This window comes from Oncorhynchus mykiss, chromosome 2 (assembly GCF_013265735.2).
Source record: "Oncorhynchus mykiss isolate Arlee chromosome 2, USDA_OmykA_1.1, whole genome shotgun sequence".
Classification (NCBI taxonomy): domain Eukaryota; kingdom Metazoa; phylum Chordata; class Actinopteri; order Salmoniformes; family Salmonidae; genus Oncorhynchus; species Oncorhynchus mykiss.
The window spans coordinates 9282606-9309576 of NC_048566.1; the positions used below are offsets into that span (position 1 = coordinate 9282606).

The 26971-nt window shown below is 43.1% G+C and overlaps 2 protein-coding genes across 17 annotated transcripts in view; both read right to left on the reverse strand.

Annotated features, from left to right (window-relative positions):
- The window catches only part of LOC110510828, a 39301-nt gene extending 37161 nt beyond the window's left edge, over nucleotides 1-2140 (reverse strand). For all 16 annotated transcript variants that reach the window (XM_036937330.1, XM_036937309.1, XM_036937313.1 and 13 more), the window contains exon 1: nucleotides 1722-2140. The gene's annotated coding sequence lies outside the window, so the exon portion shown is untranslated. The remainder of the gene's footprint in view (nucleotides 1-1721) is intronic.
- On the reverse strand, nucleotides 1683-19810 carry LOC118944050 (axoneme-associated protein mst101(2)-like). Its single transcript, XM_036961584.1, has 3 exons — nucleotides 19373-19810; nucleotides 2574-3442; nucleotides 1683-2024 (listed from the first exon to the last, which is right to left on the reverse strand). The coding sequence occupies exons 1-3, from the start codon at nucleotides 19458-19460 to the stop codon at nucleotides 1683-1685; spliced, it is 1299 nt and encodes a 432-aa protein (XP_036817479.1). The 5' UTR covers nucleotides 19461-19810.
- Between the last annotated feature and the right edge of the window lie 7161 nt (nucleotides 19811-26971).

The following is a 26971-nucleotide window of genomic DNA, read 5'->3' on the forward strand; positions in this document are numbered from 1 at the left end:
AACTACACTTCAACTCTTGTCCTTGATTATAGTGCTGAGAATTGGTTTGTTTTTTTAAGTCGGTCCGGTTTTGGTTCGATTATTAAAAAATAATCTCAGTTTTTGATTTCGGTTTCTATAAAACATTTTTTTACAATAAATGCAGCATGCATTATGTGGGTTAAAGGTTGTAACAACACAGAATCAAACCATGAATAAAAAGTCCCATGATGTTAATGACTGACCTTTGCTTATCACCTATTAACCATTTCTTCACAGTAATTTACTTTAATAAAATATTTATTTGATTTGATGACTTTATTATTTCATTCCAAGTCATCATCTCATCTGTACAGAGCTGCTGCCTATGCTGTCTGACAAAATCACTATTTTAGCATTTCTTCAAAGTAAATAAGGCATACTTTTATGCTTAATACCAACTATCAATCACTTAGATGATGTATTTTCAGGTAGAGATACCTCGCGAAGCAACTGCTCTCTATCCCTCTCTCTTGTTCTCTCCTCTCTGCTCCACACAGACCGAGACCGGACAAGCAATGGATTACGTTCATTGTAGTTAATTACCACATTTCTGCTGTAAACTATGTTCAATTTTGGTCTGTTGGAAACTTCAACTCCCTACTACATCGTCACACAAACTGAGCATCAAGTTTTTGTTTTTTCGCTCAGCACTACTAGATTAGTAGTACTAGATTACTATGTAACAGCAATGTTACTTCAGTTATTAAATAATAACTTGAAGCGGTACTTTTCCTAACACAGACTAGATCTAGGCGGCTCTAGACCTGCACAGACCAGCCTAGTCAGTTCTACTGAGTCAGCAGCCCACCCCAGTCAAGCACCAAACTAGTTGATGTTCTGTCCTGTACCTCTCTCTCCTGCTACGCTGAGTGTCTTCAGTGTAGCTATTCTCTGAATGCTATGTTGATCAGACTCTGGGTAACATGTTCCTTCAGTTTCTGTGCTTGATGTTCACTTCACTTATTTTTACTCCAGTCTCTCACTTGAGACTCATTGGCCTACATCTTCAGTCTGCTGCAATGCAGCCCCTCAATGTGCAAAATAATAACAACATTGTAAAAAAATATATAAAAAAATGGGAAGGCAACTCATTGACACGTTTAATAATATACTGATCAAAAATATAAACGCAGCAATTTCAGTTACAGTTCATATAAGTAAAAAAGTCAATTAAAATAAAGTCAATTCAGCATGGCAACAGCACACTCCCTCAACACGTGAGACATCTGTGGCTTTGTGTTGTGTGACAAAACTGTACATTTTAGAGTGGCCTTTTATTGTCCCTAGCACAAGGTGCACCTGTGTAATGATCATGCTCTTTAATCAACTTCTTGATTATACCACACCTGTCAGGTGGATGAATTATCTTGACAAAGGAGAAATGCTCACTATCAGGGATGTAAAACCAATTTGTGCATACCATTTGAGAGAAAATAAGCATTTTGTGCATATGGAACATTTCTGGGAGCTTTTATTTCAGCTCATGAAACATGGGACCAACACTTCACATGTTGCGTTTATATTTTTGTTCAGTGTAGGTATGATAATTCTGCATTTTTGTTTTTTGCGCACTGCAAAAGCTGTCTCCCACAATCTAAATCAGAACAAAAAAAACCCAGCAGGATAGCATTCCCCAAGTAACAGAGTTGTGCACCCATGCCCTAGGTGAGAAGTTCACTGTGTCTGTCTCCCTCACTCACCTGTGTCTCTGCACTGCTGATGGAGTGATGGTCCTGGTCCTCTACCGGCTCCTCCTGCCTCTCCTGTTCAGCCTCCCCCTCCGCCTCTGCTCTGAGCTCTGGCTCCGGGGCCGCGATGGGGGCTTTCACCTGCACCTCTGTTGTGGACTGCTCCCCTGCTTTGTGCTCCTCCCCTGCTTTCTTTTTGCCCTTCCGTTTTTTCTTCTTTAACTCTTTATTCTCCTCGTTCTTCTTTACCTCTTTATTCGCCTCGTTCTTCTTCCCCTTCTCCTCCTCTTTATTTTCTTTCTCTTTCTTCTTCCCCTTTTGCGTTTTTTTTGTTGTCTTTTCCTCCCCTTTCTTCTTCTCCTCTTTCTCTGCTGACTCCTCTTCGTCTTTCGTCTTCTTCTCCTCTTTCTTCGCTTCCTCCTCTTTCTTCTTCTTCTCTGCTTTCTTTGCTGCCTCTTCCTCCTCTTTCTTTGCTTCCTCTTCCTCTTCTTTCTTCTCCTCTGCTTTCTTTGCTTCCTCTCCCTCCTCTTTCTTCTTCTCCTCTTTCTTTGCTGCCTCTCCCTCCTTCTCTGCTTTTTTTGCTGCCTCTCCCTCTTTCTTCTTCTTCTTCTCCTCCTCCTTTTTCTCTGCTGCCTCTTCCTCTTGATTCTGCTGCTCTGCCTCTTTCTTCGTTACCCCTTCCTCTTCTTTTTTCTTCTTCTCTGCTTTCTTTGCTGCCTCTTCCTCCTCTTTCTTCTTCGCTTTCCTTGCTGCTTCTTCCTCCTCTTTCTTCTTCTTCTCTGCTTTCTTTGCTGCCTCTTCTTCCTCTTTCTTCTTCTTCTCTGCTTTCTTTGCTGCCTCTTTCTCTTCTTTCTTCTTCTTCACTGCCTCTTTCTTTGCTGCTTCTTCCCCTTCTTTCTTCTTCTTCTTCTCTGCTTTCTTTGCTGCTTCTTCCTCCTCTTTCTTCTTCTCTGCTTTCTTTGCTGCTTCTTCCTCTTTCTTCTTTGCTTTCTTTGCTGCTTCTTCCTCCTCTTTCTTCTTCTCTGCTTTCTTTGCTGCTTCTTCTTCCTCCTCTTTCTTCTTCTCTGCTTTCTTTGCTGCTTCTTCCTCTTTCTTCTCTGCTTTCTTTGCTGCTTCTTCCTCCTCTTTCTTCTTCTCTGCTTTCTTTGCTGCTTCTTCCTCCTCTTTCTTCTCCCCCCTTTCCTCTGCCTCTTTCTTCTCCTCCCCCTTGGCCTGCTCTAACTTTTCCTCCTTTGTTCCAGCCTCTGCCTTCTCTTTCCTGTCCTTCTCCGCCTTCTCGACCTCAGCCCACTCTACGTCTGAGCACTGCGAGCGCCGCTTGAGGAAGGAGGAGAAGAGGCGTGAGAGGCCGCGGCTGGCTGAGGTGCGCTGGCGGGGCTTCACTAGCTGCTCCTCCTCAGTGGTGGTGGTGAAGATGGGGCTCTCTGTGGAGCCAGGCTCTGAGTCCTGCTCCTGGGTCTTCTGGCTGGGCTTCTCCCTCTCTGGCTCCGGTGCTGCTGCCTCTGGGCTCGGCTTGTTCTCCGGTTCTCTCTCTGTTTCTGGCTCTGGGCTCGGCTTGTTCTCCGGTTCTCTCTCTGTTTCTGGCTCTGGGCTCTGCTTGTTCTCCAGTTGTATCTCTGCCTCCGAGCTCTGCTTGTTCTCCGGTCTTCTCTCTGCCTCTGCTACACTGGGCTTCGGCTTGCCCTCTGTGTCCGCCTCGCCCACCGCGCTAGCCTCTGTTGTCATGGTACACACTGCAGAACATGACATGGAGTAGTTAGCGATAGGAAAGAGAAAGCTTTGTGTGTTGTCATGTTGGATGATGCACAGCAACATACACACAAGCAAGACATGATTATGGACAGTCAACAGTGATGCACTGGTGCCATTCTATAGCATGAGCTACTACTACATTTTGTCAGACTTGAGTACTCGATCAAATATGCCACAAACACGTTTTCATATGGAGTTATGAGTGTATCCCACTCCACAATGGCACCTCTTGTTGAATGAGTGTGTGTGTGTGTGTGTGTCTGGGAGGACCTCTTGAGAGACAGGCAGCTCACGACAGTGTGTGTCTATCAGAGGCTCATTAGAAACACACACAATGTAGTCTTTCTGCTCCGTAGCAGCCTGGAAGTCTATTAGTACAGCTCCAGTCAGTATCACCCTCAGCACTAACCCAACACGGCTCTTTCATCCGTCCGCTGTGGCCCCGCCGGCTTCATACGGTGGGCCAAGATGTCCCAATGTAACATTGCATGACAATGCATCACTAAATTGGTTTAGAAATTCACAGGACATACAGGGCTTCTGAGAAGTAAATGGCCAGTTACTGTGTTCACTTCACTGTGTGAACTTGTCTTGCAGTTGTGAGGCTGTCATTGAAAGAGTTGCAGCAGCATCAACGTACTTGTGTTAGATCATAGCAGTTCATCATCATATGTCTAGTAGCCCTCCATGCAGTGTTAACAGAGATTGCATCTACTTAGCCCACTGTTAGCATCTAGGCTAGTCTGATGCTGCTAGTTGTTGTCATTGCTCAACATCTAGGCTAGTAGTTCATTAAATGTCTAGGTCTGCCATACAGTGGGGGGCAGGGAGACACTTCGCTAGACAGGATGGCAGATCTTCCAGCTGCACACACACGGCTGTCCTTACCCCAGAGGTTGCCTGACACACACACAGTGCTCCATCGCTATAGGGACAGCAGGGGTATGGGGAGGAGAGGAGGGGAGGGGGGACCACAGAGACCAAATCCTCTTTAGTCCTCCCATTGTTTGTGTCTGGTGACCAATAACTGTGGTGCACTCTAACTAATCCAGCCCTTCCCTTCCCCCACCGCAACAACACCCCATAGGCCTGTTCCCTAGGTCAACCCAAACACACACACACACACACACACACACTGAGCCGCGTGGTTTACGCCTCAGTGCTCAGGATCTCCTCTGGGTCTTTTAATGTAGCGTAATCTCAATGGTAATAGTCAGGAAACAGACATGGTGTTAATGGACCAGATGAGACGTCTTGTGTCTGCTGCTGCCTCCTGCATGGCTGCCTCCTCCATTGTCTTCACTAGGTAACATCTAGATTCTCTGCTAAAGGCCAGGTGAGCAGCTCTGGTCTGGCTTCTAACCTGGGGAAGTAACAGGGACTCTCACAACCACACGGTGTCCCAAATTGTACCCTATCCACTATGTAGTGCACTACTTTTGACAAGGGCCCAACTACTTTTGACCCGGGCCCAACTACTTTTGTCAAAAATAGAGCAATATACAGGAAATAACGGTAGTTCTGCCAATCTTCATCAAACTGGTACCCTTTTGAAAACACTTTTCCATAGTGCATAGAGGCCCTATCATTTCTCACGTCTATAATGTTCTACCTCCAGTAGGCCAGCTGACATCCCGATCATCATTACTACTGTATAAATCAACCATCATTACTCCTGTATACATCAACCATCATTAGACTAACTAGCTGCCAGAGATAAAGATTGCCCTGCAGAAATGGGTGAACAGCGTGTTCAGCTGTTGGGTCAGGTGCACGTCAGATGCTCCGACCATCTGTGTGTCTCCCAAATGGCACCCTATTCCCTTCATAGTCCACTATGGCCCTGGTCAAAAGTAGCGCACCATGTAGGGAATAGGGTGCCATTTGGGGTGCACATATGACTAAAGAAAGGGAAGGGGGGTTTGAATAAGATGCTATAGGAAAGGAGTTAAGATGACGTCGGAGAAGAAGGCTGACATTTTACGTGTTTCTATCCAATTGTGTTTTTGTTTGTTTCTTTGTAATGTTTGTTACTTTTTTTTAACTTATTTTGTATACAATGTTGCTACTACCGTCTCTTATGACCGAAAATAACTTCTGGACATCAGAACTGCGATTACTCACCACGAACCGGCAGACAGATTTTTTTCTTTAACGAGTCCGACGAGCCCGACGTGAATGCCATACTGCTTTCCCGGGAACAGGCCCAGATCCCTGTCATTTGCGTGAAGAGAAGGCTGAGAAAAAGGGGCCGGAATGGTGGGCTGCCTTCTGAGAATTAGTAGGCGATCGAATAAACCCCCACTGCCTTCCATTCTGCTAGCAAACTTGCAATCTTTGGAAAATAAAATAGATGACCTACGCGGAAGATTAAACTACCAATGGGACATTCAGAACTGTAATATCTTTGCTTCATGGAGTCGTGGCTGAGCGACCACATTATCAACATACAGCTGGCTGGATATACGCTGTATCGGCAGGATAGAACAGCGGCGTCTGGTAAGACAAGGGGCGGCGGACTATGTATTTTTGTAAATAACAGCTGGTTCACGATATCTAAAGAAGTCTCAAGGTTTTGCTCGCCTGAGGTAAAGTATCTCATGATAAGCTGTAGACCACACCATCTACCTAGAGAGTTTTCATCTGTATTTTTCGTAGCTGTCTACATAACACCACAGACTGATGCTGGCACTAAGACCGCAATAAATTAGCTGTATTTGCCATAAGCAAACAAGAAAACGCTCACCCAGAGGCGTCGCTCCTATTGGCCGGGGACTTTAATGCGGGGAAACTTAAATCTGTCTTTTTTTATCAGCATGTTTCTATCAGCATGTTAAATGTGCAACCAGAGGGGAAAAAAACTCTGGACCACCTTTACTCCACACACAGAGATGCATACAAAGCTCGCCCTCCATTTGGCAAATCTGACCATAATTCTATCCTCCTGATTCCTGCTTACAAGCAGATGCTAAGCTACATGAGTGTTCTGCTAGCACAGACTGGAATATGTTCAAGGATTCCTCCGATGGCATTGAGGTGTACACCACATCAGTCATTGATTTCATCAATAAGTGCAACGATGATGTCGCCCCCACAGTGACCGTACGTACATACCCCAACCAGAAGCCATGGATTACAGGTAACATTTGCACTGAGCTAAAGGCTAGAGGAACGGGACTGTATAACCCGGAAGCTTATAAGAAATCCCGCTATGCCCGCCGACGAACCATCAAACAGGCAAAGCGTCAATACAGGACTAAGATCGGATCGTATTACACCGGCTCTGACGCTGGTCGGATGTCCCAGGGCTTGCAAACCATTACAGACTACAAAGGGAAGCACAGCTGGGGGCTACCCAGTGACACGAGCTTACCAGATGAGCTAAACTACTTCTATGCTCGCTTCGAGGCAAATAACCCTCAAACATGCATGAGAGCACCAGCTGTTCCGGAAGACTATGTGATCACGCTCATGATGTGAGAAAAGCCATTTAAAACAGGTCAACATACACAAGGGCGCAGGGCCAGATGGATTACCAGGACATGTACTGCGAGCATGCGCTGACCAACTAGCAAATGTCTTCACTGACATTTTCAACCTCTCCCTGTCCGAGTCTGTAATACCAACATGTTTTAAGCAGAAAACCATAGTGCCTGTGCCCAAGAACACTACGGTAACCTGCCTAAATGACTACCGATAAGATGCTATAGGACAGGAAAGGGAAGGGGGGTTGGATAAGATACTGTAGGACAGGAAAGGGAAGGGGTTTTGGATAAGATGCTATAGGACAGGAAAGGGAAGGGGGGTTGGATAAGATGCTGTAGGACAGGAAAGGGAAGGGGGGGTTGGATAAGATGCTGTAGGACAGGAAAGGGAAGGGGGATTGGATAATATACTGTAGGACAGGGAAGGGAAGAGGGGTTGGATAAGATACTGTAGGACAGGAAAGGGGGATGGATAAGATGCTGTAGGACAGGAAAGGGAAGAGGGGTTGGATAAGATACTGTAGGACAGGAAAGGGGGGTTGGATAAGATACTGTAGGACAGGAAAGGGAAGGGGGGTTTGATAAGATGCTTTAGGACAGGAAAGGGAAGGGGGATTGGATAAGATGCTGTAGGACAGGAAAGGGGATGGATAAGATACTGTACGACAGGAAAGGGAAGGGGGGTTGGATAAGATACTGTAGGACAGGAAAGGGAAGGGGGGTTTGATAAGATGCTATAGAACAGGAAAGGGAAGGGGGGTTGGATAAGATGCTATAGGACAGGAAAGGGAAGGGGGGTTGGATAAGATGCTATAGGACAGGAATGGGAAGGGGGTTGGATAAGATGCTTTAGGACAGGAAAGGGAAGGGGGGTTGGATAAGATGCTATAGGACAGGAAAGGGAAGAGGGGTTGGATAAGATACTGTAGGACAGGCAAGGGAAGGGGGGTTGGATAAGATACTGTAGGACAGGGAATTGAAGAGGGGTTGGATAAGATACTGTAGGACAAGAAAGGGGGGTTGGATAAGATACTGTAGGACAGGAAAGGGAAGGGGGGGTTGATAAGATACTGTAGGACAGGAAAGGGAAGGGGGGGTTGGATAAGATACTGTAGGACAGGAAAGGGGAAAAAAATCAGTGAGACTTGTGTATGTGTGCTATGCAGAGGATGAAATGGCAAGACAAAAAATGTAAGTGCCTTTGAACGGGGTATGGCAGTAGGTGCCAGGCACTCCGGTTTGAGTCAAGAACTGCAACGCTGCTGTTTTTATTTTATTTTACACTCAACAGTTTCCCCTGTGTATCAAGAATAGTCCACCATCCAAAGGACATCCAGCCAACTGGACAACTATGGGAAGCATTGGAGTCAACATGGGTGTGTGCAACTGTGTGTTGAGCAAAGCTTGTGGAGAACGGGTATAAGAGCTGCAGGTTCTCAGGATGTTGTCGACTCATTAGGATATCTCATGTCACTGACTGCAGTGCGCACACACGCATTCCCTCACAATTTCGCTCTCACTCAGACGTAGACACACACAACACTAAGCAGTGTAATCTAAATTGGTGGTATCAGGCCGAGGACATTTCTTCATTCATTCATTCATAGTTGGTGGGAATCTGAGTAGCAGCCATCCCCATCTCAACCACATCCCCAGCACCAACACTAATACCGCCGGCCCTTAAGCACGTTGGATCATATTTGCCCTACAGGGGAACTGAGAAACAGAAACATGCGTGGTAGGTGCTGAGAGTGAATTTAGTGAGTGGGATTTAGCCTGGAGTTTAGTGTTAATCAGGCTCCAAGTGAGATTATCTCTCTTCCTCCCCTCCCTCCCTCTCCTCTTTCTATTCTCTCTCCCCCATCTCCTCTTTCCCCCCCTCTTCGCTCTCTCCCTTCTCTCCTTCTGTTCTCGCTTTCTCTGTTTATCTCGCTCCCCTCTCTCTCTCAGAGAAAATCTGGCAGGTTGTGATCAGCTGTGCTGATTCATGGCTTATGCTAAGTCCCGCCCACCTATTAGCCCCTCCCACCGGGCCTGAAAGTCCAAATTAAAGGAAATAAATGCCAAAGATATCTGTAAACACATGCGCTTGCACAGCGGTATACAGGCAGGCTCTCACATGCCCACGCACAAACACATTTACAAACAAACATGCATCCTATCACATGCCCACACAGATACTCACCGATTCACGGCTGCAGTCATTCACATAGACACACACAAAAATGGAATATGCAAATTGTTTCAAAAGAACATTCACAATGCTCTCAGCAACGTTGATATAGAAACCTCTAACACTAACCCATTGATTTAAAACAAAAAAGCAGTGCCCGGGGCTTTACACTGGTTAGTTCTTAAACTCTCAGCTATAATGGGTACGGTCCCATGTAGGTCTGTTGGTCTTCTAGTGTGTAACTTTATCTCCAGCTCTCTGTTTCAACCTAATCAATACCCCCACAGATGGTTCTGATGTTGTAACGTGAACCGCTTGGGGACCAGGCTGAATGGAGTTATCCCATTGATCGACTGTGGTTGGGCTGAAGGAGCAGACCAAGCCTACACTTAAATTCAATCCAGTTTAAACCAGACTTCAGCCAAAGCCAATTGATTGAAGGTGAAATCTGTATATTAGTGGAACATTATTTCAGAAGTGTTCATGTCTGTGTGTCTTATGGTACCAGAGAGAATTCATATTTGTAAATGAACAGTTTCCATGACGTGTCTGTCAATAGGGCGACAGGTAGCAGGCGGTTAAAGTGTTGGGTAGTAAGCAAAAGGTTGCTGGTTTGAATACCCGAGCGGACAAGGTGAAAAATCTGTCAATGTGCCCTTGAGCAAGGCACTTAATTAGCTCCAGGGGTTAGACCCTGTAAAACAACACATTTCACTGCACCTTTCCAGATTTATGTGACAATACATTTTATTTTTTATATGCTGTAATTGTCAATGGATAATATCGATGTGTTTGTCAATAATACATCATTGTAAATGTAAAGTATCGATGACATGTCTGTCAATGATGGTGCCTATAACAGTATCTAGACATGCTGTGGATATACAACAAGTTCACAGTCCACTCCAGTCACATTTGGAATAAAGACATAGTGGCAAGAAAAAGTATGTGAACCCTTTGGAAATACCTGGATTTCTGCATAAATTGGTTATAAAATGTGATCTGATCATCTACGTCACAACAATAGACAAACACAGTCTGCTTAAACTAATAACACACAACGAATTACACGTTGTCATGTCTTTATTGAACATACATTCACAGTGCAGGGTGGGAAAAGTATGTGAACCCTCAACCAAACCTTTTCTGTAGTTGCGGATCAGAACTGCACAACGTTGAGGAGGAATTTTGGACCATTCGTCTTTATAAAACGGTTTCAGTTCAGCAATATTCTTGGGATGTCTGGTGTGAACTGCTCCCAAAGTCATGCAGCATCTCAAAATCATGTTGAGGTCAGGACTCTGACTGGGCCACTCCAAAAGGCGTATTTTCTTCTGTTGAAGCCATTCTGTTGTTGATTTACTTCTGTGTTTTAGGTCACTGTCCTGTTGCATCAGCCAACTTCTGATTCAATTGGCCGACAGATAGCCTAACATTCTCCTGCAAAGTGTCTTGATAAACTTGGGAATTCATTTTTCTGTCGGTGGTAGCAAGCTGTCCAGCAAAGCAGCCTCAGGAAAGCAGCCCCAAACCTGTTTTTTTGGACAGCAGTGGCTTCTTCCGTGGTATCCTCCCATGAACACCATTCTTGTTCAGTGTTCTACATATCGTAGACTCGTCAACAGAGTTTAGCTGACACTAGGATTCTTCTTAACATCATTGATCAATCTGCGCTGTTCTCTTGCAGTCACCTTTGCAGGACGGCCACTCCTAGGGAGTAGCAACAGTGCTGAACTTTCTCCATTTATATAGACATTTTTTCTTACCGTGGACTCATGAACAGCAAGGCTTTTAGAGATATTTTTGTAACCCTTTCCAGCTTTATGCAAGTCAACAATTCTTCATCTTAGGTCTTCTGAGATCTCTTTTGTTCGAGGCTTGGTTCACATCAGGCAATGCTTCTTGTGAATAGCAAACTCACATTTTGTGAGTGTTTTTATAGAAGGCAGCTCTAACCAACATCTCCAATCTTGATCAGACTCCAGGTTAGCCTGACTCCAATTATCTTTTGGAGAAGTCATTAGCCTTGGAGATTACATACTTTTTCCAACCCACACTGTGAATGTTTAAATTATATATTCAATATAGACAAGAAAAATACAATAATTTGTGTTATTAATTTAAGCACACTATGTTTGTCTATTGTTGTGACTTCGATGAAGATCAGATCAAATTTAATGACCAATTTACGCAGAAATCCAGGTAATTCCAAAGGGTTCACATACTTTTTTCTTGCCACTGTACAATTGGAAACTCTAGATCTTATCAGAGAAAAAAACATCACTCTTAAAAAACAGAGCGTATCTTGTTCTGTGTGCAGAGTGTTGGCCCTTGGCACTAGGCTTGGGCGTTAGACTGTATACACCGTATACCAGGGTATTTGGAAATAGCCATGGGATGGCTTTTCAATACCTCTTTGAAGTTGTAATATTGGTGGCTACTTTAAGTAGATACCTGCAGTCAACTTGTGCAATGTGTTAGGAGATCAAGCAGCTCGCTTTCTTCATTTCACCTGTCACATTATGAAGCTCACCGTAGTTCCCCAGAACAGTTGAGCCAGTCACCTGTTTGTTCGTAAAACAACAGGAGAAAACGGGAGCAGGTGAGTCCAGCTGTGTGTTGACAGGGGTTGTGTTTTATATTGAAAGTCAAGTCTTTTTTGCTTCAATAGAGTGATCAGGGACATTTAACTCTAATTTTCCTTCACAGAAAATACATTGGTGCAACACATTCAGCAGAAAATAGCTTCATTTTCCTCAGATGACAACAGAAGTGCAACGCTATCTGGCTGGCAGCCACACAAGTAAATGAGCTTACAGTGAAAAAGTCAAATCCCTTTGACTGAGTTATTTACTTGCGTTTTTTCCTCCTCTCTGTTCTCAGCCCGTCTCCTCCTGCCCCCTATTCCCTGAGCAGGCCCTAGCGACTCCAGACTCCACACAGACACAGCATGTAGCCTACACATGCTGCTCCAGAGCCAGTACTGTTCTTCCTTCAGACAAGCATGTGTCAAAACTTTGTTCATTTGCACAATGTCTCTCGTTCACAATCACTTGGAAATGTCAAAATTCCATTCGGAAGTTCCTACCTATATATGTGTAACTTTATGAGATGGATTGCCTGTCTTTGCAATTTGTTTATTTTCATTTCTGCATTTTAGCATATTTAGCTAGCAGCCTCCATAGAAATAAGCTTTTACTAGTGCTAATTATGTTAGCATTCTGGTAATAGACGCCCAATAGGTTTGTTTTGGCGTCCCCTTGTGTACTAAACCAGTAATACCATAAATCCCAGGACGACAGAAGGAAGGTATGACGACATGAAAATCTAGATAGTGCCCAACCCTACTTGGCACAAACAAACCACACAGTAGTAATTTACTAAACTAATGCAACGTCACTCTTTCTCCTTCCTAACTCTTCTTCACCAGTCCACTCTCACTAATACACTAAAACTTTCTCTCTCTCACGAATACACTAAAATGTTTTCTCTCTCACACACACACACTTGCTCTCTCTCAGATCTCCCTCTCGTTCAGGTGTCTCTCTCAGTGTTCTCTTGCCCCTCCCACATCATGTTTTCATCCCTTCATAACAGATTATCTTGCTATATATATATATATCCCAGCAGTATCAATGGAGGATGGGCTTACTGGATGAGTTCCCCTTCAGTGTGTTACAGGCAGCAGCAGCAGATACACATTACTGTACTCAGGCTAGCCTCCTGGCTACTGCAGAGATGGATTCATACTTAACACGCTGAAGAATGAATCATGTCAATCACATTTAAACCAAAAGCTCAAATAACTGACAGCATGAACGATACCAGAGCAGAGGTCTTCTCAGACATAGTTGTGTTCTGAAAGACGATTGCAGGCAGAGCACACAGAGAACAACATGGTGAATGGTGGTGTATTGGCTACGGTGTTAAAACAAAAGACACTAAGGTTGTGGGACACTTTCCTAGACACAGAATAAACCAATTAGTCTGTTCTTGTCATTTTAGCAACAAGGCCAGGCTCAATATTTTACAAACACAGGGAAAATGGAGTAATGTTTAAAAGTCTTTAGTCTGATTTTTCCCCCCACAAAGTTATGTCAAGTGCAATGGTAAGGTGTGATGACTGTCGGCATGGCCCGGACTGCTTCTGAGCTCTACATAGGACCTTTTCCTGCCCATGTTTTTGTGTTGAAAATCTGCACACACAAAAGCCATTTAACTTCTCATCAAGAGATTGATAGTAGGCTAGTGATGGCCAATGGGATGAATGACTATTGAGCACAGTTAACATACAGTAGTAGATCACTCCATCTTGCTAAAGAAAAGTCAAAAGAAGAAAAGGAACCAGAAGTGTTTGTAACATTGTAATATTTGAATAAATGCATGTCCTCATTGTCCTGATTTTAATCCAAAAACACTGCACTACAAATAGCCGTCTAAAAATGTTAGGAAATTGTATTCAATTATTGTAAGAAAAATGTTGAATTAGGTCTAGTTATTTATTTCACATTCATTGGGCCACAAACAAATGCCACACGATATGGATAAAAGACCCTGGAGCAGTGAGCGGCCAGGCAAATGAAATACCCTGGCGTTCCCATTCTAATCATCATAACCATTCATTCACTTGTTTTTAACTGAAGATATTGGAATTTTGAGGTAGTCCAAACGCAGATTTCTTTCAACTTTTACAAAACATTGATTTATTTAAGGTGTGATTTTTTTTAACACTATCTCCCGTGTGCGCGTCAGCTACACCGCGATGCCTATAGCGCAGGCATTTAAATCATCTTAGTGTGAAAATGGCGCCGAATGTAGAAAACAAATAAACACCAACTCTAAATCCTATCAGCCGCCAGAAATACATTCAAAAGTGCGCTTACCTAAAATAGAAATACCATCAATGAAGAACTATAATTAGTTAAATCCAACGCAACCGAATATTCCGTACATCCAGTGAAGTTACAATAATGAAGTTACAACGTTGCAGAAACCGGACACATGCTTTGTTGTGCTGAAGATGCTTATCCGCACTAGTAAAGGGGAGGAGTCACCATACTGAAGTATCGGACTTTGTTAACCGTATGCACCAATTGAACACTGCTAAATTCTAGATTAACCTATGGGATGTGGGGGAGACGTTGAATCGTATGGTCCATTTCGATAACGATGTTTGACTTGAGTGCTTCATAATTAATCACCAAATTCTCAGAAATGATCCTGAGAGTTTGGTCCAACACCTATGACAGGAAGAAGCGCCGAAACAATAACCTATTCTATTTCTCGGGTTTTTCTTATCTATATTATTTTATTACTGCATTGTTGGGAAAGAGCTCGTAAATAAGCGTTTACTGTTTTACACCTGCTGTATCCTGTGCACGTGACAAATAAACTTTGAAACGTGAAACTACAGACGATTGAAATAGACTTAGAGCCTAAGCATAAAGAAATGATTTATCATGGTCCTACAAAAAATATGAATGCAAAGTCATGCTAATTCGAGAGATAGTCTCCATCACTCACTCAATTATTTCCCATTGATGAACAACAATTAATTGTAACACCATATAATGAATAGCCTATAGTGCTCCAGAGTGGCGCAGCGGTCTGAGGCGTCACTACAGACCCTGGTTCTTTCCCAGGCTGAATCACAACCGGCCGTAATCGGGAGTCCCATAGGGCGGTGCACAATTGGCCCAACGTCGTCCGGGTTAAGGGAGGGTTTGACCGGGGGGGTAGGCCTTCATTGTAAATAAGAATTTGTTCTTAACTGACTTGCCTAGTTAAATAAATAAAAGGCCTATAGCGATAATTCATCAGCATTATCCTCCCAGACTCTCACTTCTCAATTAATCACCTAATTTTAATATGCAGTAAATCAATTACACTATCAAATGAATCCACAGCAGCACATGTATCCACCATCCTCCCACTAGGCAGGGCTGGCCAATGAATGAGCCGGCCTAGGTTAGTGCTGTGTCATTAGGCACAGCACGCAGCCCAAGAACAGGAGGGAGGCAGATAGAGAAGCATCAGGAGAACTGGTCTACACTACACAACCCTCCATCCAAGTCCTTTTCAGGCAGAGCCCCTGCACTTTTCTTTCTGCTGTAGGCTACCATGCTGTGTGAGAGTCACCACCTAGAACTCTCTCTGCTATTGGCTATCATGCTGTGTAAGGGAGTCGCCCCCTAGAACTCTCTCTGCTATTGGCTACCATGCTGTGTAAGGGAGTCGCCCCCTAGAACTCTCTCTGCTATTGGCTACCATGCTGTGTAAGGGAGTCGCCCCCTAGAACTCTCTCTGCTATTGGCTACCATGCTGTGTAAGGGAGTCGCCCCCTAGAACTCCCTCTGCTATTGGCTACCATGCTGAGTGAGGGAGTCGCCCCCTAGAACTCTCTCTGCTATTGGCTATCATGCTGTGTAAGGGAGTCGCCCCCTAGAACTCTCTCTGCTATTGGCTACCATGCTGTGTAAGGGAGTCGCCCCCTAGAACTCTCTCTGCTATTGGCTACCATGCTGTGTAAGGGAGTCGCCCCCTAGAACTCTCTCTGCTATTGGCTACCATGCTGTGTAAGGGAGTCGCCCCCTAGAACTCCCTCTGCTATTGGCTACCATGCTGTGTAAGGGAGTCGCCCCCTAGAACTCCCTCTGCTATTGGCTACCATGCTGTGTAAGGGAGTCGCCCCCTAGAACTCCCTCTGCTATTGGCTACCATGCTGTGTAAGGGAATCGCCCCCTAGAACTCCCTCTGCTATTGGCTACCATGCTGTGTAAGGGAGTCGCCCCCTAGAACTCTCTCTGCTATTGGCTACCATGCTGTGTAAGGGAGTCGCCCCCTAGAACTCCCTCTGCTATTGGCTACCATGCTGTGTAAGGGAGTCGCCCCCTAGAACTCCCTCTGCTATTGGCTACCATGCTGAGTGAGGGAATCGCCCCCTAGAACTCCCTCTGCTATTGGCTACCATGCTGAGTGAGGGAGTCGCCCCCTAGAACTCCCTCTGCTATTGGCAACCATGCTATGTGACGGAGTCGCCCCCTAGAACTCCCACTGCTATTGGCTACCATGCTGTGTGAGGGAGTCGCCCCCTAGAACTCCCTCTGCTATTGGCTACCATGCTGTGTGAGGGAGTCTCCCCCTAGAACTCCCTCTGCTATTGGCTACCATGCTGTGTAAGGGAGTCTCCCCCTAGAACTCCCTCTGCTATTGGCTACCATGCTGTGTAAGGGAGTCGCCCCCTAGAACTCCCTCTGCTATTGGCTACCATGCTGTGTGAGACAGAGACACATAGGATCTGCCTCCAACCAATCCTCAAAAGTGTCTCCCCATTTTCAAGTGTAATGGGCCAGCACTGCTCATTTTATGTAGTGCCCCCCTGCTACACACACACACAGACTCTCTTTATTGGGGATGACATGGTCCCCATCCATCTGTCTGACCCCATTAGTGCCATACGGCTCATGGAGAGGCTGGGGTTGGGGAGGCAGGGGGAGTGGGAGGGGGTAGTCGGGTTCAATATTCTGTAAACAACCCATAGAGGGAAAGAGTACAGGGTACAGGTTTTGTTTTTTATATATATATATATATATATATATATATATATATATATATATATATATATATTATTGAACCTTTATTTAACAAGGCAAGTCAGTTAAGAACAAATTCTTATTTACAATGACGGCCTACCCCGACCAAACCCGGACGCTGTGCGCCGCCCTATGGGACTCCCAATCACGGCTGGATGTGATGCAGCCTGGATTCGAGTTAGGGTACAGGATACAGAGTACATGGTTAGGTTACAAGGTTAGGGTACAGGGTACACGGTTAGGGTACAGGCTTAGGGTACATGGTTAGGGTACATGATTAGGGTACAGGGTTAGCCACTGTCACCTTTGTCTCTCCAGACCAACTTCATGTGGCATGAGATCACAGGCGACTGTCAGACTGGGCCATGGCATCTGGGAATACTACAGGTCTGTTCCTGTTTTTACAGTATTGAGATTGACCAAATATGGGACAAATCAGTTTCTGTATCTATCATTATAACGTTGTTACTGACCTCAAGTGCAGAGCTGGAAACAAGGGGGAATGTTGAAATGACATTAACAAGCCTCTGGTGTATATACGGATACAGTATACAAGAATATTGTTCTTTTTTACTCTGATGTCATACTGTAACATAATCCAAAATAATTACTGGACATGGTCACAACATGACAAGGGCAGAAGGAATGTAGAGAGACAGATAGGTGTGTTTTACTACACACACCCCTCCCTCCACCCCCCAGTTGCCTAGAAACCCCTCCCTTCCCCTCTCCCTAATGCAGGGAGCAGGTGCTGGGCTGAACCCCAGAGAGATGAGGAGAGGGGAGGGCACCACTCACAGATGCACCCTCCCCAGAGACTCTGACAGACACAGACAGCCAAGACACAAATCCACTCACTCTAAGAAAGTCATCACCACACACACACACACACACACACACACACACACACACACACACACACACACCTTTAGTTGGGCACATGGAGTGTGTTTATATCTCTCGTCTTCATCCCTCTCTTTGGCTCCATCACGGATTACATAACGGCCCCTATACCCCTCCCTCCCCCCTCCCGTTGCCTTCCTTCCTCTGTTCTGTTGCCTACTGCATCATGGTTAGAGACATCTAACACCTTGTTTTGCATCACACAATATATCTATAATACGTAAAACAATATTTGCGGCTGTGAACATCTGGTATTAATAAAACAATGCCAGTCGGCACATATAGTACTGTCTGTAGCATGCTTTAGGAGACTTAGTTTGTGGTTGGAGATCTAAGCTCTAGAAAGCACTAAGGGCATGGATGGATGGTAGGCTAACCGCACATTAATATTCATACTGCACCATTATGGTATCAAGTATTTATGAAGCAGGAATGTTCCATGTTTCTGCAGTATTCTCCCAGTAGATAGCATACTATAGGAGCAGTAGCTGTGTTGCCCCTCCCCGCTCATGCCCAGTTTGGATGCTTCAGGGAGACGTGCTAGTCTAGTTGCACAACATTAAGGTCATCATGTTCAGTAGGAACCAATGAGAGAAAAACATTTGAAGGGGGGAAAAATAAAATAAATTGTTATTGAACAAGCTCAGGTAGTATCTGCTCTGTTTCAGTAAGTTTTCTCCCGGTTCACACCCACTGAACGCACCCGAGGTTTTCTTACAGAGCTAAACATTTAATACAGACAAGTGAGATGACTGTGAAAATAGCCACGCCAATGAGAACGTCTGCCCTGTCTGCATCACTGAGATCAGAGGGTTTCTAAAACCTTGGTGATGATGCACGCTCTCAGATTCAACAACAGTCAAAGACACGGGCCTGTGTCAAGGCAGTGCTCCATCTATTATGAAACAGCTTGATCCACTTTATAGGCATTAAGAAGCTATGTGCACCACAACCTTTGTGTTTATATCTCTTCATGTTCTTGCTGTATTCAGTGTTCATCCTCCTGTATCTGTGCCAGTAGAATCATCCCTGAGTTTGTGCTTCCACCTGGTGGCTAAAGAGACAACGACAGTTCTTGGCTCAACCACATTCAGAAAGCTTCCCCCAAGAGTATTCCTGACAGGGTTGTCTTTGAAAGTGGTGTTGGCCTTCTCCAGCAGAAATGCTCCATTGCAGGTTATGTTCTGGTCAGTTATATGTGATAGTTATTACTACTCTAGAACACAGTTATTTAGATGAAATCCACATTAGATAAAGACCAAAATTCTGGCACGTTGTGTGCTAACAGCACCAGTTGAGAGTCATAGGGGAAACCAATAGAAGGGAACACTTTTTCCATTACGCCACGATGCCGCAATGCATGTTGGGACGGCAAGTGTTTGGGAGAGATAAAGACGCCAGAAGGTCTCAGCCAGATGTGATGCCACCACTCCCTAATTCAGCCTGGGTGAGCAGCACCAAAGCACAGGCATGCCAGAAGACATACTCACACATCAGATCAGTTGTAGCAAACTGGCTCAAATTAAGATCCTACATATGTAGCTCTATGCTTGGTGGGATTAGAGCTCAAATATTCAAACAAGGGGATATTGTATTTCTGACTCCCATAGACCAAAATACAGGCCCTTCAGTCATGTTCCTGTCTGCCTACAAGTAAAACCTTTAGCACATGATGTAAAATAAACACCTGAAACAGCCTACTCCAATGATTCTAAAGAGCAGCTTTTAGCAGCGCTGAAAATAGAATTGGATACTCACCAAACATCAGCATGGAAACACAGGAGACATCCCAGACAGGACGAGGTACAGGGATCCAGTCCAGAGGAGTGAAAGAAAGGAATAGCATCAGTAAAATAGATCAGGAAGGGTTGAAATATATATTATAGCTCCCTATTCCCTGTGCACTACCAGAGCTATGGGCCCTGGTCAAAAGTAGTAACTATATAGGGAATAAGGTGCAATTTGGGACATATTCGGCATATTCCTTCCCGATGAATTCTATTTCACAAATGTTCACAGTTTTATATATGAAATATATATAATATTACAAAACTGGCCATCTTGCATTGCATAGTTGTATTGGTCAGCTTTTCTCTGTGAAAGTCAGTGCCTTTTAGAATGTATTCACACCCCTGGACTTTCACATTTTGTTGTGTTACAAAGTGGGATTATTCTTTTTAACCTCTATTTAACTAGGCAAGTCAGTTAAGAACAAAATCTTATTTTACAATGACGACCTTAAAATGTATTTAATTGTTATTTTTTTTGTCGACGATCTAAACAAAATACTCTGTAATGTCAAAGTGGAAGACAAATTCTGACATTTCTAACAAATTAATGAAAAATAAAACACTAATATATCTTGATTTGATAAGTATTCGCCCCCTGAGTCAATACATGTTCGAATCACCTTTGGTAATGATTACAACAATCATTACAACAAACGATTACAGTCTTTCTGGATAAGTCTCTAAGAGCTTTCCACACCTGGATTGTGCAACATTTGCCCATTATTCTTTTCAAAATTCTTCAATCTCTGTCAAATTGGTTGTTGATCATTGCTAGACAACCATTTCCAGGTCTTGCCATAGGTTTTCAAGCAGATTTAAGTCAAAACTGTAACTCAGCCACTCAGGAACAGTCACGGTCTTCTTAAGCCACTTCAGTGTAAATTTGGCCTTGTATTTTAGGTTATTGTCCTGCTGAAAGGTGTATTAATCTCTCCTCTAGGAATTTCCTCCATTTAGTTCATTTTTTTTATCCTGAAAAACTACACGGTCTTTAACGATTACAAGCATACCCATAACATGATGAAGCCCCCACTATGCTTGAAAATATGGAGTGACACTCAGTTATGTGTTGTATTGGATTTGCCCCAAACATAACACTTTGTATTCAGGAGAGAAAAGTGAATTGCTTTGCCACATTTTTTTGCAGTACTACTTTAGTGCCTTGTTGCAAACAGGATGCATGTTTTGGAATATTCTTATTCTGTACATGCTTCTCTCTTTACACTCTGTCAATTAGGTTAGAATGGTGGAGTAACTACAATGTTGTAGATCCATCCTCAGTTTCCTCCTATCATAGCCATTAAACTGTTTTAACGTCACCATTGGCCTCACAGTGAAATCCCTGAGCAGTTTCCTTCCTCTCTGGCAACTGAGTTAGGAAGGACACCTGTATCTTTGTAGTGACTCTGTTTTGATGCAACATCCAAAGTGAAATAAATAAATTGACCATGTTCAAAACAGACATTCATGTCAGTTTTATTTTTTTACCCATCCACCAATAGGTGCCATTCTTTGCAAAGCATTGGAAAACCTCCCGGGTCTTTGTGGTTGAATTTGTGTTTGAAATTCACTGCTCGACTGAGGGACCTTACAGATAATTGTATGTGTGGGGTACAGAGATGAGTCATTCGAAATCATGTTAAACACTATTAGTGTAAGCTAAAATCCACGCTAAGCAAATTTTTACTCGTGAACGCATTTAGGCTTACCATAACAAAGGGGTTGAATAGTTATTGACTCAAGACATTTCAGCTTTAAATGTTTAATTAAATTGTAAAACTGTCAAGAAATAAAGTCTATGGCTCCTCTGCTCGGTGGGTACTGGACTCTGGGTAGGGTAAAAAAAAAAAAAATACAGACACACCAAAGAGGCCTATATTATATATATATATATATATATATATATATATATATATATATATATATATATATTTAAATCAAATAGCCTAATACAAATCAGCAAAATATGAAATAACAGTAATAACAGGTATTATTGTATTAAACGGAGGTATTCCAAATATAAGCAAGTGGACTGTCTTGACAAGGCCAAGCGCAAAGGCTTTCTGTGGTAGGCTCGGAAACACCTGTTCAACATCAATGTAGAAATAGGCTAGTAAAGCAAAATTCGGATCTCAAAGGGAGGCAAGTCTGATAAATGTAATCGTTATTATTGAAATAACACAACGTCTAGAGCTAAATTTGGATCAATTGCAACGCTGTTTGTGAAGAAAAGCGAAATATTTTGACTAAACGGCTGAGTAGTCAGACACCATCCCAATTGTGGGACGTTTGGACACCGATAATTACACCAATTGTTAACATTCTTGTTGTCTCTGTACGGGTCTATGGGCCAGATGTCAAACAAGATCAGTCCAAACAACGAATAAAAATCCCAGAACAGCAGTCCACCATTCTTTGGATGGGAATAGCATTCGATCATTTATACGTTTTAATGTCCATATATTTTTCATTTCCTTACTTACATTTAGAAAATAAACTGCAATATCCCTCTGGTGTTTGACATAGTCTCACCACCCATTCCCACAAACACGGCGCAATTTGAACTTCAAGCGAACTGAATTGACGGCTGCGCAAAAAAATAAACCGATTTTTGCCTTCCATATTAGATTATATTAGACTTTCGATGTTTCCCTAACATGGCACTCTCGTTTTTATTTACCTGAGAGGTGAGACGTTTCTTCCTGTTTTCTTCCTGGTATTATTCCGCCATCATAATTCAAGTGTTTCCCGACGCCTTCAGAAGTTACAGCATATTGATCCGAGTATTCCAGTGACGCGTCTTGCAATGACGAAGCACGTCTCTGCTGGTCGCAGGCAGCTGAGGGTGGGTGGGGATACCCCTGTGGACTAGGTCAGGTGCTCACTCCAATAGAAACCAAACCTTGAGCGATACTAGATGATATGCGCTCTACTTGCGGGGTAAATAAAATAGATGGTAACCTAATGTTGCTGGATGGGAGCATTGGAGCAGGTAGCTTTTCTTGTCAAGGCTGGGATACTATTTACCTGACCACCGTGCCATCAGGTTTATGCAGTGGAGTGCGTAACAGGTTTTGAATGTGTGGTCAAAGAACGCTTTGTTCAACTGGGCCTTGTGCCAGCTTGATTTCTCTCTCTCTCTGTTGTGGGATCTTCAGTTTTAATCCCGCTGTGTATACGGGGTATAACACACTTGCACGAATCTACATGTCAAGGAGACAATACTTTTTGACTTCAAACTATCCTGGATTCCGCTACCCTCATATTTTAATAACCTTCGTAATAAGGCTAGTGTATTCATCTAAAATAAAATGTTACACTTTTTTCATTCACAATTAATATGATGAAAAATGTATGACAGTCAGATGCACTCCTCCTCAAAGATGTATGCATTTGAAAGCCCTCAAAGATGTATGCATTTGAAAGCCCTCAAAGATGTATGCATTTGAAAGCCCTCAAAGAGGTATGCATTTGAAAGCCCTGTCTCTGGGTAAAGCAGTGAGCACTAAGCACAGTTCAAGCAGCTTTAGGGACATTTCATTTAAACAGCTGTGCTGTCTGAACATCTGTCCCAATATTACTACTAAGTCCCAGTGGCCATTCCTGGCACATTCTCTTGGTACAAAAATAACACAATGACATAACCTATCTGCCTGGTTCAGCACCATAGTATATGGTATTTAATCTGACCTGAGTGACCACATTAATGCTCTCTTTTCCCCACCTGACCACAGAAATGCTCTCTTTTCCCCACCTGACCACATTAATGCTCTCTTTTCCCCACCTGACCATATTAATTCTCTATTTTCCCCACCTGGCCACATTAATGCTCTATTTTACCCACCTGACCACAGAAATGCTCTATTTTCCCCACCTGACCACATGAATGCTCTATTTTCCCCACCTGACCACATTAATGCTCTATTTTCCCCACCTGACCACATTAATGCTCTCTTTTCCCTACCTGACCATATTAATGCTCTCCTTTCCCTACCTGACCACAGAAATGCTCTCTTTTCCCCACCTGACCACAGAAAGGCTCTCTTTTCCCCACCTGACCACATTAATGCTCTCTTTTCCCCACCTGACCACATGAATGCTCTCTTTTCCCCACCTGACCATATTAATGCTCTCTTTTCCCCACCTGACCACATTAATGCTCTCTTTTCCCCACCTGACCATATTAATGCTCTCTTTTCCCCACCTGACCACAGACATTCTCTCTTTTCCCCACCTGACCATATTAATGCTATCTTTTCCCCACCTGACCACATTAATGCTCTATTTTCCCCACCTGACCACATGAATGCTCTCTTTTCCCCACCTGACCACAGAAAGGCTCTCTTTTCCCCACCTGACCACATTAATGCTCTCTTTTCCCCACCTGACCACAGACATTCTCTCTTTTCCCCACCTGACCATATTAATGCTATCTTTTCCCCACCTGACCACATGAATGCTCTCTTTTCCCCACCTGACCACATTAATGCTCTCTTTTCCCCACCTGACCACATTAATGCTCTCTTTTCCCCACCTGACCACATGAATGCTCTCTTTTCCCCACCTGACCACAGACATTCTCTCTTTTCCCCACCTGGCCATATTAATGCTCTCTTTTCCCCACATGACCACATTAATGCTCTCTTTTCCCCACCTGACCATATTAATGCTCTCTTTTCCCCACCTGACCACATTAATGCTCTCTTTTCCCCACCTGACCACATTAATGCTCTCTTTTCCCCACCTGACCATATTAATGCTCTCTTTTCCCCACCTGACCACATTAATGCTCTCTTTTCCCCACCTGACCACATTAATGCTCTCTTTTCCCCACCTGACCATATTAATGCTCTCTTTTCCACACCTGACCATATTAATGCATTATTTCCCCCTCATCTGCTTTTGTCCTAAACCTTCTTGTTTTCTCTATGAATTATCTGAGTAAGATTAAGGCCTCATTCTTATTTTCCACAACTCTTTGAGAATGCTATCGTTTAGAAATATACTACTAGTAATATGCATAGTATATATGCGCATATATTATCAACTGTTGATAACTGTTATAGTTTCATAAAATAAGATATACATTTTCTAATATGAGTTTTCAGAGGTTTCCGGTATAGGTTACATTATTATTATTTTTTGACTAACAGGAAAGATGTCATACAGTGAGTGACCTTTTCAAAAGCCCTCATTAGAGAAGATACACCTCTCTCACTTGTTTTTCAGTACAGTGAGAAAATGTGTGTGTGTCATGACGGTTGCTCTTATCTCTGTGTGTGTTTGTGTGTGTGATTGTGTGTGTGTGAGCTCCAAAAGGGCTGGTCAGTTTAGAAGCTAATCTACCCAACACAAGGGCGATTCTCCCCTGCTCAACACGATAATGGTGAATGGGGCGGTCCCTTCCATTGACTCCAGAGTGAGTAATATTTTAATGTTGAGAATGTTGAGCCCCACAGTGGAGGTGTCATAATACCCACGAAAACCTAGCGGTCAAACAGGGAAAGGGAAAGGCAGATACCTAGTCAGTTGTTCAACTGAATGCATTCAACTGAAAAGTGTCTTCTGCATTTAACCCAACCCCTCTGAATCAGAGAGGTGCGGGGGGCTGCCATAATCGACATCCACGTTTCGGGTGCCCAGGAAATGGTTCCAATCATTTTTCAACCATTCATTTTTACTATAGGGGATTTTAGAAACAATAAAAATAAGGCCTGTGTTACGTGTAGGCTTTTAAACATCTTATTTAACCGTTATTGAACTAGGCAAGTCAGGCTTACCCTGGCGTGATGTTTTGACAACCATGTAAATCTTTTTCAGACAAGGTGACTTTTATCAATATATTCGGCTTTATTTACACTCAGATTCCAAAGTGCTAATTAGCATCAAATTAGTCATCATGCAAGACTACAAATCCCTGCAAGCTCCTGCACGTCATCCATCTGTAGCTGACATCTTTGCTAACAGGTATTGTGTCAATTTCAAACTTGCAAAAGACAGTTCACAGAGTTGTCAATTTAAAGAGATTTAGCCAATTTATGAATTACTACATTTAGCTAACATTAGATAGTTAATCCAGAGATTTTTTTTTTAACCTTTGCCTCGATTCGGCATGCTCCTCCAGATCATCATGGGATTTGGAGTTCTTTATGATAGCCACATTAGCAGCTAATTAACATTTCTTTTTTTTTTTTTTTTGGGGGGGGGGGGGGGGGGGGGGTAAATACAGGCAAATATATTGATAAAAGTAACTTTGTCATAGAGATATTTACACTGTTATCAAAACATCACACCAGGGTAAGCCTACACAAAACACATGCCTTATTTGAAGTGTTTCTAAAATCCCTTATGGGGAAAATGACTGGTAGAAAAACAATTGGAACCATTTCCCTGTTTGTTATGGGTATTATGACTCATACTGTGGTACTCTATAGAGAGCAATAGTACATGGTGTCTTTTTGTAGGCACTAACTCCACAATGTCTCATTGGCCCAAACCTATGTGGAAATTCATGTTTGGGGGGGTTGGATAAACGCCGAAAATAATGTCTGTGGTAAACACAAGTTTAGGAGCTCTTATACTTTTGGTTCTATGAGATAATCTCAGCTAAAATCACCTTTTGTGAATTTTGAAGCATTTATGTAATCAAAACAAGCACATAAAGGCTTCATAATTCATAGTCACGTTAACTGACTGATATCTCATAAAACAAAATGTATAACATCTTCTGCTTCTGAATGACCAAAATGTAATTGTAAAAAACAAATACTTGCAAACTGGAGATTATACTAATGAGCTTCGGCCCCCAAACAAGTACAAATGTGGTTGCTCCAGACCGGACCAAATCTGAACGAATCATAGACGTCTAGGCTATGCTTCACAAGTTTGAACAGCACAGTATGGCACAGTTCAGTACAGTAGAGCACAGGATAATACAGTACAGTACAGTAGAGTTTGATTCAGTAGAGTACAGTAGTATACAATTCAGTACATTATACTGTACTGAACTATACTGTATTGTACTGTACTCTACTTTTTTAATGTAATGTACAGTCGGTTACTGTATAGTTCTCTACTGTACTGTGCTGTCCAAACAACATTTAGTCATCTGTGTTGGCGGGCAAATGGACCAGACCAAATCTCAACCAATTATACCCTTACAAAAAAGAGTACAGTTTTGAAACAGCCGTAAAAGTGCAGTAACTTCAGTCAACTTTGGTATTTTGAAGGCAGTAATTGCAGAATAACCAGTGTACTGAAGTTGAACTGCAAATACACTGCAAAATTACTGCAGTAAAAAAACGGTGTTATTTTGGACGCGGTATTTGCAGCATACACCAGTTATACTGCAATCTTTTTTCGTAATGGTAGACGTCTATGTGGCTGTTTTCCATAAACACATCCCAGCCAGAGACTTTCAATCAGTCAAAACTCAATAAAGATATTTAATTTGAGACCTTTAATCCACACAGCATTACATCTGAGATCAGCATACAGTGAACAGTGCCACTGGTCGCGTTTCTTATTGATTTTGCTTTGATTATGAAGCTTGAGAAGTACATAATCT